This window comes from Nerophis lumbriciformis, linkage group LG01 (genome assembly GCF_033978685.3).
Source record: "Nerophis lumbriciformis linkage group LG01, RoL_Nlum_v2.1, whole genome shotgun sequence".
NCBI classification, from domain to species: domain Eukaryota; kingdom Metazoa; phylum Chordata; class Actinopteri; order Syngnathiformes; family Syngnathidae; genus Nerophis; species Nerophis lumbriciformis.
The window spans coordinates 70,282,501-70,295,458 of record NC_084548.2 but is presented as its reverse complement, the minus strand read 5'-3'; the positions used below and the strand labels follow the sequence as shown (position 1 = coordinate 70,295,458).

General features: G+C 37.7%; 1 protein-coding gene across 1 annotated transcript in view; it reads left to right on the top strand.

Moving 5' to 3' along the window:
- The first annotated feature begins 865 nt into the window (after nt 1–865).
- The window catches only part of pfdn4 (prefoldin subunit 4), a 12,830-nt gene continuing 737 nt past the window's right edge, over nt 866–12,958 (top strand). Inside the window, exons 1-3 of the mRNA XM_061972425.1 lie at nt 866–947; nt 5,970–6,077; nt 10,243–10,383. Coding sequence (XP_061828409.1) covers nt 921–947; nt 5,970–6,077; nt 10,243–10,383 — 276 coding nt within the window. The 5' untranslated portion in view covers nt 866–920. The remainder of the gene's footprint in view (nt 948–5,969; nt 6,078–10,242; nt 10,384–12,958) is intronic.

The window sequence follows — 12,958 nt, the reverse complement described above, 5'->3', positions numbered from 1 at the left end:
TGCGGGTACTAGACTGGCCTGCCTGTAGTCCAGACCTGTCTCCCATTGAAAATGTGTGGCGCATTATGAAGCCTAAAATACCACAACGGAGACCCCCGGACTGTTGAACAACTTAAGCTGTACATCAAGCAAGAATGGGAAAGAATTCCACCTGAGAAGCTTAAAAATGTGTCTCCTCAGTTCCCAAACGTTTACTGAGTGTTGTTAAAAGGAAAGGCCATGTAACACAGTGGTGAACATGCCCTTTCCCAACTACTTTGGCACGTGTTGCAGCCATGGAATTCTAAGTGAATTATTATTCGCAAAAAAATAAAATAAAGTTTATGAGTTTGAACATCAAATATCTTGTCTTTGTAGTGCATTCAACTGAATATGGGTTGAAAAGGATTTGCAAATCATTGTATTCCGTTTTTATTTACATCTAACACAATTTCCCAACTCATATGGAAACGGGGTTTGTAGTTAATAATCTGGAAGCGGGTGCACAATGTGTCTTCATGCCGTATCCAGGTTGTGCATTGACAACATGTGTAACAGAGGTAATTTTTTGAGATAATAAATTACCTCTGTTACACATGCACACAATGTAATGTGGATAAATTCTTTTCAGACGTATTTTGTAAATATTTGCGCTTGGGTGCAGTACTGTTTGCTGGAGAAATATTGACAGAGCGCTCATTCGCTAACACCTCTGACATCTTCACACATCTTACGTTCAACACCCCAAAATAAAGCAGCTTGAATGTTATTATATTTACTGTGAATCTCATAAAATATAGAACGTTTTCTTTTTAAACTGTTTACTATTAGTAAAAAAATTTAAAATAAATAAATAAACAGTGTTGGTCGTCCAGGCCGCGAGGGGCGCTGTTAGCCCCACTGTGACGTCACTTCCTGCCTGTGTCGTCGAGGAAGAAAAGATGGCTGCCACAATGAAGGGACCTGTCGTGAGTAAATTTAAACCAATAATTGTTCATTGTTCTGTGTAAAGCGAGTCCATTGTCACGGACATAATGCGATTTTTGTATATTTTTTTTATCATTTGGAACATGAGTGTGGGTTTTATTTTTTTCTCAAAACGCGGACACACCCTGATGCCAGTCACGGTATCTAGCTAGCATGTGCTAACTGTTTGCTAGTTGTGCTCATGATATAAGTTTATTATTCCTTTTTAATTGCTCTGTGGCTTATTAAACTATTTTATTTTCGTTCGTAAAGCTGCACGAGTGGACAGAAAAGCAGTGTTTGCCACGCCGTATCGCTTGCATACAAGTCGTTAATTCTCTCTTTTAAAGATGATTATTCTGAGCGCATTTTTACTTTTAACTTTCATTTTGAGGATTTTGTTGACTGTAAATATACCTGGTGGGTTTTAAAATAATGCCATTTGTGCGTATCAATTTATTTAATTCGCAGCACAACGTCTTTTATATCCATCCATCCATCTTCTTCCGCTTATCCGAAGTCGGGTCGCGGGGGCAGCAGCCTAAGCAGGGAAGCCCAGACTTCCCTCTCCCCAGCCGCTTCGTGCAGCTCCTCTCGGGGGATCCCGAGGCGTTCCCAGGCCAGCCGGGAGAAATAGTCTTCCCAACGTGTCCTGGGTCTTCCCTGTGGCCTCCTACTGGTCGGACGTGCCCGATACACCTCCCTAGAGAGGCGTTCGGGTGGCATCCTGAGCAGATGCCCGAACCACCTCATCTGGCTCCTCTCCATGTGGAGGAGCAGCGGCTTTACTTTGAGCTCCTCCCAGATGACAGAGCTTCTCACCCTATCTCTAAGGGAGAGCCCCGCCACCCGGCGGAGGAAGCTCATTTCTGCCGCTTGTACCCGTGATCTTGTCCTTTCGGTCATAACCCAAAGCTCATGACCATAGGTGAGGATGGGAACGTAGATTGACCGGTAAATCTTCACCACAACGGATCGATACAGCGTCCGCATTACTGAAGACGCCGCACCGATCCGCCTGTCGATCTCACCATCCACTCTTCCCTCACTCGTGAACAAGACTACGAGGTACTTGAACTCCTCCACTTGGGGCAAGATCTCCTCCCCCAACCCAGAGATGGCACTCCACCCTTTTCCAGGCGAGAACCATGGACTAGGACTTGGAGGTGCTGATTCTCATCCCAGTCGCTTCACATTCGGCTGCGAACCGATCCAGTGAGAGCTGAAGATCCTGGCCAGATGAAGCCATCATATGGCGTCACATTAGTGCCAAAAATCAGAGCGCATAAAAACTGTTATCGCGCGCTGATTCTCCACTTCGTGCGCGCGCGTCACCCTGCGGTGCCTTTCTGCGCGCATGCGACTCCTTTCTGCGCGCTCTCTGTGTACTCCTGGCATCTCTCCTCGCGCTGTCATGTTTCTTTTTGGCACTTTGGGGGCGGGTATGCTTAGACGGCCCCTTCTTTCTGATTGGTCAGGCGAAAAATGCTGAAAAATGCCAGAGCCAATCAGAAGTATAGCAGGGCGGGTCATCGTCAATATGTATCAAGATTTACGGAGGAAGAAGTGGATAAAAAAATGTCGCGCGCTGATGGTTATTTCATACCACATAAACACAATACAGGGTAATACAAAATGTGACCCAAATAAATAATAAGACAACAAACACCATAATCACATCTTTCAGCCAGAACTGGTCCACCAGCAATAACATCCAACCATAACATTATTTTATATTTTCACTTCTTCTTGAACATTTGTTTTCTAATTTATGGAATTTCTTTTGATTCAGCCATAAAATTAATATAATAATCTTTGAATTTTGTTTTTAAAATGTTAAAAATAGCTTTTAATAATGTATTCTGAAACAGTTTAAAATAATCAGAGAACTGATTAACACTGACCCTACACAACTATGTTGCACAATTAAGTCTTTTTTTTTTAAAGCGAAAGAGGTAATTTCAACAGGTACAGCATCCTATGTCATATCTACATGTAATAAGATTTGTAACAAGGCAAACCGTTTGTAAATGGGTCGAAAATCGAGCAAGTTATGGTAATTTAATTAGTACATGTACCATTGACATCAATGTAATGATTGAGGCTAGCTGTCTGAGGTAAGATGGTTACAACGTTGCTACGCTGGAGAATGATTGGTCATATGAAAAATGCTCAGAGCCAATCAGAAAGAAGGGGCCGTCTAAGCATACCGGCCCCCAAAGTGCCAAAAAGAAACATGACAGCGCGAGGAGAGATGCCAAGAGTACACAGAGAGCACGCAGAAAGGTACCGCGCGCGCACAAAAAGTCACCACGCGCGCGCAAAAGGGTGTCGCGCGCGCGCACAGAGTGGAGAATCAGCGCGCGATAACAGTTTTTATGCGCTCGGATTTTTGGCACTAATGTGACGCCATACCATCAGGACCACATCATCTGCAAAAAGCAGAGACCTAATCCTGCAGCCACCAAACCGGATCCCCTCAACGCCCTGACTGCGCCTAGAAATTCAGTCCATAAAAGTTGTGAACAGAATGGGTGACAAAGGGCAGTTTGGCGGAGTCCAACCCTCACTGGAAACGTGTCCGACTTACTGCCGGCAATGCGGACCAAGCTCTGACACTGATCATACAGGGAGCGGACCGCCACAATAAGACAGTCCGTTACTCCATACTCTCTGAGCACTCCCCACAGGACTTCCCGTGCCTTCTCCATGTCCACGTCTTTTATAATCGTTCCAAATACCAGAACACAGCCCAATAGAGCTATTTACGCATGTTTATTTTTTTGGTATTTTTTAAATATTTTTATTAATTATTTTCCTAAAATAACACCAGCCAAAACATATAACAAACAGAGGAAAGACAAAGCAAATAAAACCAAACAAAACAATCCCCACTCACACACATTCACACATCCATTGAGAGAAGCTTACATGAACTAGAGAAAATCCAAAATAAAAATAAATTAAAATAATAACAAAAAATAAATAACAATAATTCATTACATTAACCATCTGTCTATTGACTTTTGCAATCAATATATATTTAAGCATGTTACCCCGGAAAAAAACGACAGAAGATGGTTGGATATATTGACCTGTCTATAAACAATCGTATTGTCAATGATGTTTTGAGACCAAATTAACTACTGATGTAATGATCATACATAATTGATTGACTGACTGATTGAGAAGTTTATTGACATCTTAAAGAATTGAATCCATTTAATGCTTTAAAAAGGCAAATGGATGGCACCAAAAGCCAAAAGGCTTGTTTCCATTGTGGTCCATTAAATATTCATCACATTTGATACATTCAATAATAAAAGATGTATAACCTGTAACATGTATATAGAAAATTACGTAAAAAAATGTATAAATTATGTACATATACACAGTATACATGGCAGGTATTGATTAACATGGACCCCGACTTACACAAGTTGAAAAACTTATCCCGGTGTTACTTTTTAGTGGTCAATTGTACGGAATATTCAATAATAAAAGATTTATAACCTGTAACATGTATATAGAAAATTACATAACATTTTTTATAAATTATGTACATATACACAGTATACATGGCAGGTATTGATTAACATGGACCCCGACTTACACAAGTTGAAAAACTTATTCGAGTGTTACCATTTAGTGGTCAATTGTACGGAATATGTACTGTACTGTGCAATCTACTACGGTAATAAAAGTCTCAATCAATCAATCGGGTGATTTGAAAAACAATATATACAAAAAATGGGGGGAGGTGTATATATACACTATGTACATGACTATGCACATGTTGACTCCAAGAGTGTGCAAAACAGAATGCGAAAATATATATACACTATAACCACATATAACTATATATACACTATAACCACATATAAACCTGCTTGATGCTTCGCAGAGTTGCTGGGGATCAATTTTGGGTTCAGATCAGGTAGAGGTTGAGCTGAGCCATGATTTTATGGCAGCTTTAAAATGCATATTCAATTGTTATTGGTGTGAATCTTAGGGCACCTCGTCATCCGATTCCGATTCTTGGGGTGAGGATTTGATTTCTAATCGATTCTCGATTCAACACGATTCTCGATTCAAACTAATTTTTGCAATGTATTATGTGGTATAATAATAACAACACCTTAACAAAACAGCTTATAAGTTATAAAACCTAATTTTGGTTGCTGATGTATGACACATACGTGCACCAAGTACGCATAGAGATGGCCTAAACATTTTTTTTAATCGAATTTGTCAAAGAAAAAAATTAAATTTTTGAAAATTATTCATCCATATCGAGATAAATAAAAATGGGGATTTGGATTTGATAAAAAAATATCATTTTTTAGCACCCCTAATTATTATATACCGTATTATAGTTTGTAAAAAATAACAATAAATACTTAAATATCTGCTTCTCACCTTGACTTACGATTTCAAAGCAAGTTATCCACCACTTTGTACGTGCACAAATCAAATAACCAAATGCATAGGCAATTGTACAATACTATAATGAGGCGATTATACTTTTATATTCTTACATTCACTGTTACAAGCGGCCCTCTGAGGGCAGCCATGACTGTGACGTGGCCCTCAATGAAAACAAGTTCCACACCCCTGATCTAAAGGAAAAATATAGTGTCGAAATGCACCCAATTACAGTGAATGTAGTCTTGATTTTCAAAGATGTCTTCCAGGGCTTGCGTGGCAGCACTTTGTGCAGATAGAAAAGTTTCTCTTATTTTTCCTCAAAGGGGTTCCCACATGCCTGTAAACACTAGACTATAGGTTGTATTCACTTGACGTCACGTTTGGCTCATTAACTATGCGAGACTTAAAGTGGTGGGCCGGCTGTTGGAACCGTTCAAATTGCGAAAAAGATAACACGTTTTGCCAATTTCTATGTCTCACTATTGTTCTTCCACCCACATGTGTGTTGTACTTTGTGTGTCTATATTTAATGCTGCTGAATTTGTGGAGAGATGCCAAACGGCGACAATAAGGTTCTATTCGATTCTCTCTTGCAGGGGGTCGAAGACGTGAACGTCACTTTTGAGGACCAGCAGAAGATAAACAAGTTTGCCAGGAACACAAATCGCATGACGGAGTTGAAAAATGAAATCGAATCGAAGAAGGTAAAGGTCGTCGTCTTCATCGTACAGATCACACATTGCCACTGCTTCCACAACTTTTCTTATCGTATTCAGATGGAATACGGTACTTGACTATAATAACAACTAAGATCGAGACACTAGTTTATTGTATATACAGTATAAGCAACATCTACTTTTACTACACTCAGGAAAGATACAACAACAATATACATTTTAACAATAAATATTTTTTTGCCTCAACAGCTCAAGTTATTGCTTGAGCTCTTCATTCTTACAATCTTCTCCTTCATCCTTTATATCGTTACATATTAAAAATTTTATATATTAACAATTATTGTTGTATTTTCTCCTATTATTTTTTTAACTATCTTTATTCTTAACACCTTTTATTTTTATATATTGTTTATCACTGCCATTTCTCACTTTGAAAGAGAGCACAATCTACCAAGTCAAATTCCTTGTGTGTTAACCATACTTGGCTAATTCTGTATTATGCAGAGTAGTTAGACCCCTTTAAATTTTCACTCTTTGTTTTATTGCAGCCATTTGCTAAAATAAGAAATAAAAACATTTTATTTCTGATGAATGCACCCCATCTTGACAAAAAAAACAGATTTTTAGAATTTTTTGCTAATTTATTAAAAATAAAAAAACTCAAAAATCACATGTACTTAAGTATCCAGGCCCTTTGCTCAGTACTTTGTTGAGGCACCTTTGGCAACAATTACAGTTTTAAGTCTTATTAATACGATGCCACAAGCTTGGCACACCTATTTTTTTGGTATTTTTGCCCATTCCTTTTTGCAGCACCTCTCAAGCTCCATCGGGTTGGATGGGATCCAGGATGTCTCTGTACATTGCTGCATTCATTTTATTCTAGTCAGGGACGTGACCAAGAACCCGATGGTCACTCTGTCAGAGCTACAGCATTCTTCTGTGGAAAGACGAGAACCTTTCAGAAGGACAACCATCTCTGCAGCAAACCACCAATCAGGCGTGTGTGGTATAGTGGCCCGACAGAAGGCATTTTTTAGTAAAATTTTGCCGGAATGCACCTGAAAGACCGTGAGAAACAAAATTATCTGGTCTGATGAGACAAATATTGAACTCTCTGACATGAATGTCAGGCATCATGTTTGTTGGAAACCAGACACTGCTCATCACCAGGCCAATACCATACCTGCCAACTACTCCGGTTTTCCCGTAATTAATACGGTTGTCATCAACCTATTCCGAGTTACGGTTGCAGTGATAAAAAAATACGGTTTTTCATTAATTAAAAAAAAAATAATTTTTTAAAGTTTTTTTCACGAAATCGCGTAACAACAATGACAATCGACACTGCTTCCCGTAACTTCCTATCGAGCCATTCCGAATGCCATGCGCGAGGCTATTTATAGCACCGCTGCCAAGCACGAGGCACCTGTTGCCATTGTTTCCAAACGAGCGAACGATCATGGAATCAGCCGGAGAAAAATCGCAAACGAGTCTTAAACCGAAAAGAAAACTGCAGTCATTTCGTGAAGAATATTCAAAAGCCTATCCGGGAATAATTATCCGTTCCAAAAAGGGTGAAAACTACGCGAATTGCACCTTGTGCAGACAAGATTTTTCGATCGGACACGGAGGAATTAGCGATGTAGAAGACCACGTTGGGACAAAAAAACACAAGTCTAATGCCGTTGCTAGCGATACAAGTGGAAAACTTTCAACGTTTTTCGGATTTTAGCCACAAAAAGGTAACGACACCAATGTTATCTATTGGAATTGTTTAGTACTGTTATACTGTTAAAAGTGTTTATACTATTTATGCTTTCAAGTCCAAGTTGAAGAAATCTTGTTAAATGTTGACAGCATAACTACCAAAATACAGAAGTATGTCCTTAATATTTTTGCAGTGCTATTTCTGTTGAAAAGTTCAAATGATTACATTAGAGATGTGATGTGCCACTTTTCAAGTGTCTGAAGGCTTAAATTAATTTTCATTAATTTTTCATATTTTGAATTCTTTTGAAAGGCTTACAAAAAAACTACATTTGAATTGTAATTCCATGCTATTGACAGGACTATTAATTTTAATGAAGTTAGCTTACCATGTTTACAGTATGATAATTGTGATAGAAATGTGAATTTTAGGCACAGAATATTTTTTACAATTGAACAAGGCAGTAGATTACACAAGCTTGGACAGAAAGTTAATGACACCAATTTTTTTTTTATTGGAATTGTTTAGTACTGTAAAAAGTGTTTATACTGTTTATACTTTCAATTAACAAATTGAAGTCTTGTGAAAGGTTGACAGGATAACTGGCATTAACTGTCAAAATAATTTCAAACTATTGAAGTTAGCTTACAGAATAAACATGTCAATCAACCCATATGATTTTTGCTGTAATATTTTTGTTTTGAAAAGTCACTGTGACTGATAGAAAAGTGATGGTTTTAGCAACATTTTAACCTGTCTGAATGCTAATAATCATTTTGCGTCGGGGGGCGAAGCCTGAACCCCCCACCAGGACTTTGTCCTGGACCTACCGGGGCCTGCGGCCCCTGGACCCTGACTACTACGTTTTTCTGATTTCAAAAGTTGGCAGGTATGCAATACCATCCCGAGAGTGAAGCATGGTAGTGACAGCATCATGCTGTGGGGATGGTTGTCAGCGTCGGGAACTGGGAGACTAGTCAGGCTAGAGGGAAAGATAAATGCAGCAATATACAGAGACATCTGGAAGGAAAACCAAAGCTTCCTATCCAACCTGACGGAGCTTGAGAGGTGCTGCAAAGAGGAATGGGCGAAGCTTGTGGCATCGTATTCAAAAAGACTTAGTTTGTATTGAGCAAAGGGTCTGAATACATGTTTACGTGTGATTATTGATTTTTTTAAATTTTGAATAGATTTGCAAAAATGTCTACATTTCTGTTTTTTTCTCTCTAGATGGAGTATATTTAATTGACAGTTTATTTAAGAAACACATATATTATTATTTATTTAGAATTAATTTAGCACTGTGCATGTAAAAAAAAAAGTCCTTTTTGTGGGAGTCCTTTTTGCAGTATATTTGGTTAGTATTTATTTATTTTTTAATCAGCCTGACTTAAGCCTCAGTAATAATATTTGTGATTAACACATTCTTTCATATCATTTGACGAGGTTTATCCTGTTCAATTGTAAGAAGGTTCAATACAATTATTGAATACCACTACAATCAAGACTAATTCAATGTTAAAGGGGAACTGCACTTTTTTTGGTATTTGCCTATCGTTCACAATCATTTTAAGGGACATGACGATGGATGGTTTTTTTTTGCATTCTAAATATTAAATAATTGCGGTCAAAAGTTTGCTTACAATTCCGCCCATAAAGCCCTTAAAAAACATCCAAACACCTCCATTTAGGTTTTATATGCACGATGTAAGTATGTATATAATGTAGTAACGGGCACATTTATAATATTTACATATTTTGATCATTTTAAGCATACGCGGTGCATTAATTTCAAAAACGCATCAGAACGTTTGCTTTTTTTTTTTTTTTTCATAACTGATTACTACTCACTGCAGACTTTATGAGAGCCAACAAACATAATAAAACATCACTTACTTGTAGAAGGTCTGCTGTCATTAGGATGCCGACTTCTGGGGTGTTCATATTTTCCCATTTAGATGAAGATTGAATCATAATCCTCGCGAATAAACGGGGTGGGACAATCAACTTTACGTGTAGTCCTTGCCCGTTTCCGGTCCTAAATGGCTGTCAAAGTGTACCAACTTGTCAGAATACCTACTCAGACGTCTCATGTCCAGGTGAGATGCAATATTTATGATCTAGAATAAACTTACAGGGAACAAGGAAACGAAAAAGCAGCAAACCACTCAATGTAAACATAGGGGCACAAGGAAGTGATCACGGCGCTGCTTTAAATAGTCTGTCTGCGTTAGCGCTTATAATAACAATATCACTAATACTTGTTTAATATTCAAGTCACGAATATATAAATTGAGTAATGTTGGCACTTTTTGAATGGTTATTTATTGGATTTTATGGGCAAAATAGAGGAGCTCCCATTAGCTCTGCTGTAAGCAGACTTTTATTTCCGTTTATTTACAAATTTGAATGCATAAAAAAAAATCCATAACTTTATTAAGTATTTTCAAAACAAACCATTCTTGTGTTGTATCCTGATAGAAGTCACTGCAGAACTTGCAGGACGCCAGCGACGACCTGATGATGTTTGACGACGACACGCTATTGATCCCGTATCAGATCGGCGACGTCTTCATCAGCCACACGCAGGAAGAGACGCAAGAGATGCTGGAGGGAGCCAAGGTAGGCTGACTGCACTGCGGCGACAAATGTGGGATTTAAACTACAAATAAAAATCACACATTTAGTGTGAAATGCGATTTGGGTGAGAAGTGTTCACCAGTGTTTTATTTTCTACCGCCGAACACACAGGACACTAAGAGCTCAAATCAATGAAGTTGTGTTTTTCTCATCATAAACAGTGCAAATAAAATCATGTGACTTCTCCCAGCCAATCAGGAAAAGAAAGGTTGAGATTTAAAAAATTAAATGAAATAAAAGAAAGTTTTTTTATACCGATATATATTTATAATGTTGGAAAATTGTCATTAATTACTCAAATTAGGGTGTTTGGCAAGTGTATTCAGTAATATACTGTGTGTGTGTGTATGAGTATATATGTATATATACAGTACACGCCAAAAGTTTGGTCACACCTTCTCATTCAATTTGTTTTCTTTATTTTCATGACTATTTACATTGTAGATTGTCACTGAAGGCATCAAAATAATGAATGAACACATGTGGAGTTATGTACTTAACAAAAAAAGGTGAAATAACTGAAAACATGTTTTATATTCTAGTTTCTTCAAAATAGCCGCCCTGATTACTGCTTTGCACACTCTTGGCATTCTCTCAATAGCTTCAAAGGGTAGTCACCTGAAATGGTTTTCCAACAGTCTCTTGAAGGAGTTAGCTCATGGAGAGAATGCCAAGAGTGTGCAAAGCAGTAATCAGAGCAAAGGGTGGCTATTTTGAAGAAACTAGAATACAAAACATGCTTTCAGTTATTTCACCTTTTTTTGTTAAGTACATAACTCCACATGTGTTCATTCATAGTTTAGATGTGACAAACTACAATGTAAATAGTCATGAAAATAAAGAAAACACACTGAATGAGAAGGTGTGTCCAAACTTTTGGCCTGTACTGTGTATGTATGTGTGTGTGTGTGTGTGTATGTATGTATATATGTATATATATATATATATATATATATATATATATATATATATATATATATATATATATATATATGTATGTATGTGTGGGAAAAAAAATCACAAGACTACTTCATCTCTACAGGCCTGTTTCATGAGGGGTTCCCTCAATCATCAGGAGAAAAAATAAATAAATCTCCTGATGATTGAGGGAACCCCTCATGAAACAGGCCTGTAGAGATGAAGTAGTCTTGTGATTTTTTTTCCCACACATACATATATTGCGCTCTACTACGGTATCGAGCACTATTTTTTGGATAACCTTATTAAGACATATATATATATATGTATATATATATATATATTTAATTGCGACGAATAGCATTTTCTGATATACAGTAGCTAACTCATTATCACTCGCCAATAGAAATTGTTTTTAGGGACTGGACAATTAGTTTGCTTTATGCAAATGGTTGTTTATTAAATGTTACACTTTTTTTTAAACAGTTCTACACAAAATTGACACAGACTCTCTTTAACAAACACTGCGCATGTTGCACGCGCCTCAATCGCGCATTAAAAAAATAGTGCGGTGAAAGGAAATTAGCATTAACCCCACACACATTCACACATCCATTGAGAGAAGCTTACATCCATCTATCGATATTGCTACTGCTTGTCCCTTTCGGGGTCGCGGGGGTGTGCTGGAGGCTATCTCAGCTGCATTCGGGCGGAAGGCGGGATACACCCTGGGCAAGCTTACATGAACTACAGAAAATCCCAAATGAAAATAAATTAAAATAATAATAACAAAAAATAGATGATAATAATAATAACAACCAGTGTTTCCCCCAGAAAATTTGTTAGTTAAGGTGGTGGGAGGAGGCGTCACCCGGGATAGGCGGCAGGGCGGGGGAGGGTTTGGGTGGGTGGCAGAAACAGTGTAACTCGGCCTGTCACCATCACATCTCCAGCCTGGGGGGGGCAATAGACTACAGATTCTGATTACATTGAACACATTGTTTATTAAAAAATAACCAAATAACAATATCTTATAATAAATAAAAATATTAGGGAAATAAAGAAGCCTACAATTTTTGGTTGTGTTTTCCGCTCCATTTGCAGATTGGCGATATACGATATATATCTCGATATTTTTCCGTAAAGTACAAACAAAACACAAAACAGTCCTAGTTACCTAAGATACCAAGTATGTCATTATTATGACTTAGTAAGTCAATATTTTGACTTAGTAATTTGATGTTAGTTTTTTTCGCGTCAACTTTGACAGCCCAAATTTTGAAAGAAAGCTTACGTTTGGAAATAAAGTGCATTTTAGAGCTTGATTTCCTTAGTACCGTATTTTTCGGACTATAAGTCGCAGTTTTTTTCATAGTTTGGTGCGACTTATACTCAGGAGCGACTTATGTGTGAAATTATTAACACATTAGCGTAAAATATCAAATAATATTATTTATCTCACTCACGTAAGAGACTAGACTTATAAGATTTCATGGGATTTAGCGATTAGGAGTGACAGATTGTTTGGTAAAGGTATAGCATGTTCTATATGTTATAGTTATTTGAATGACTCTTACCATAATATGTTACGTGAACATACCAGTTGGTTATTTATGCCTCATATAACGTACACTTATTC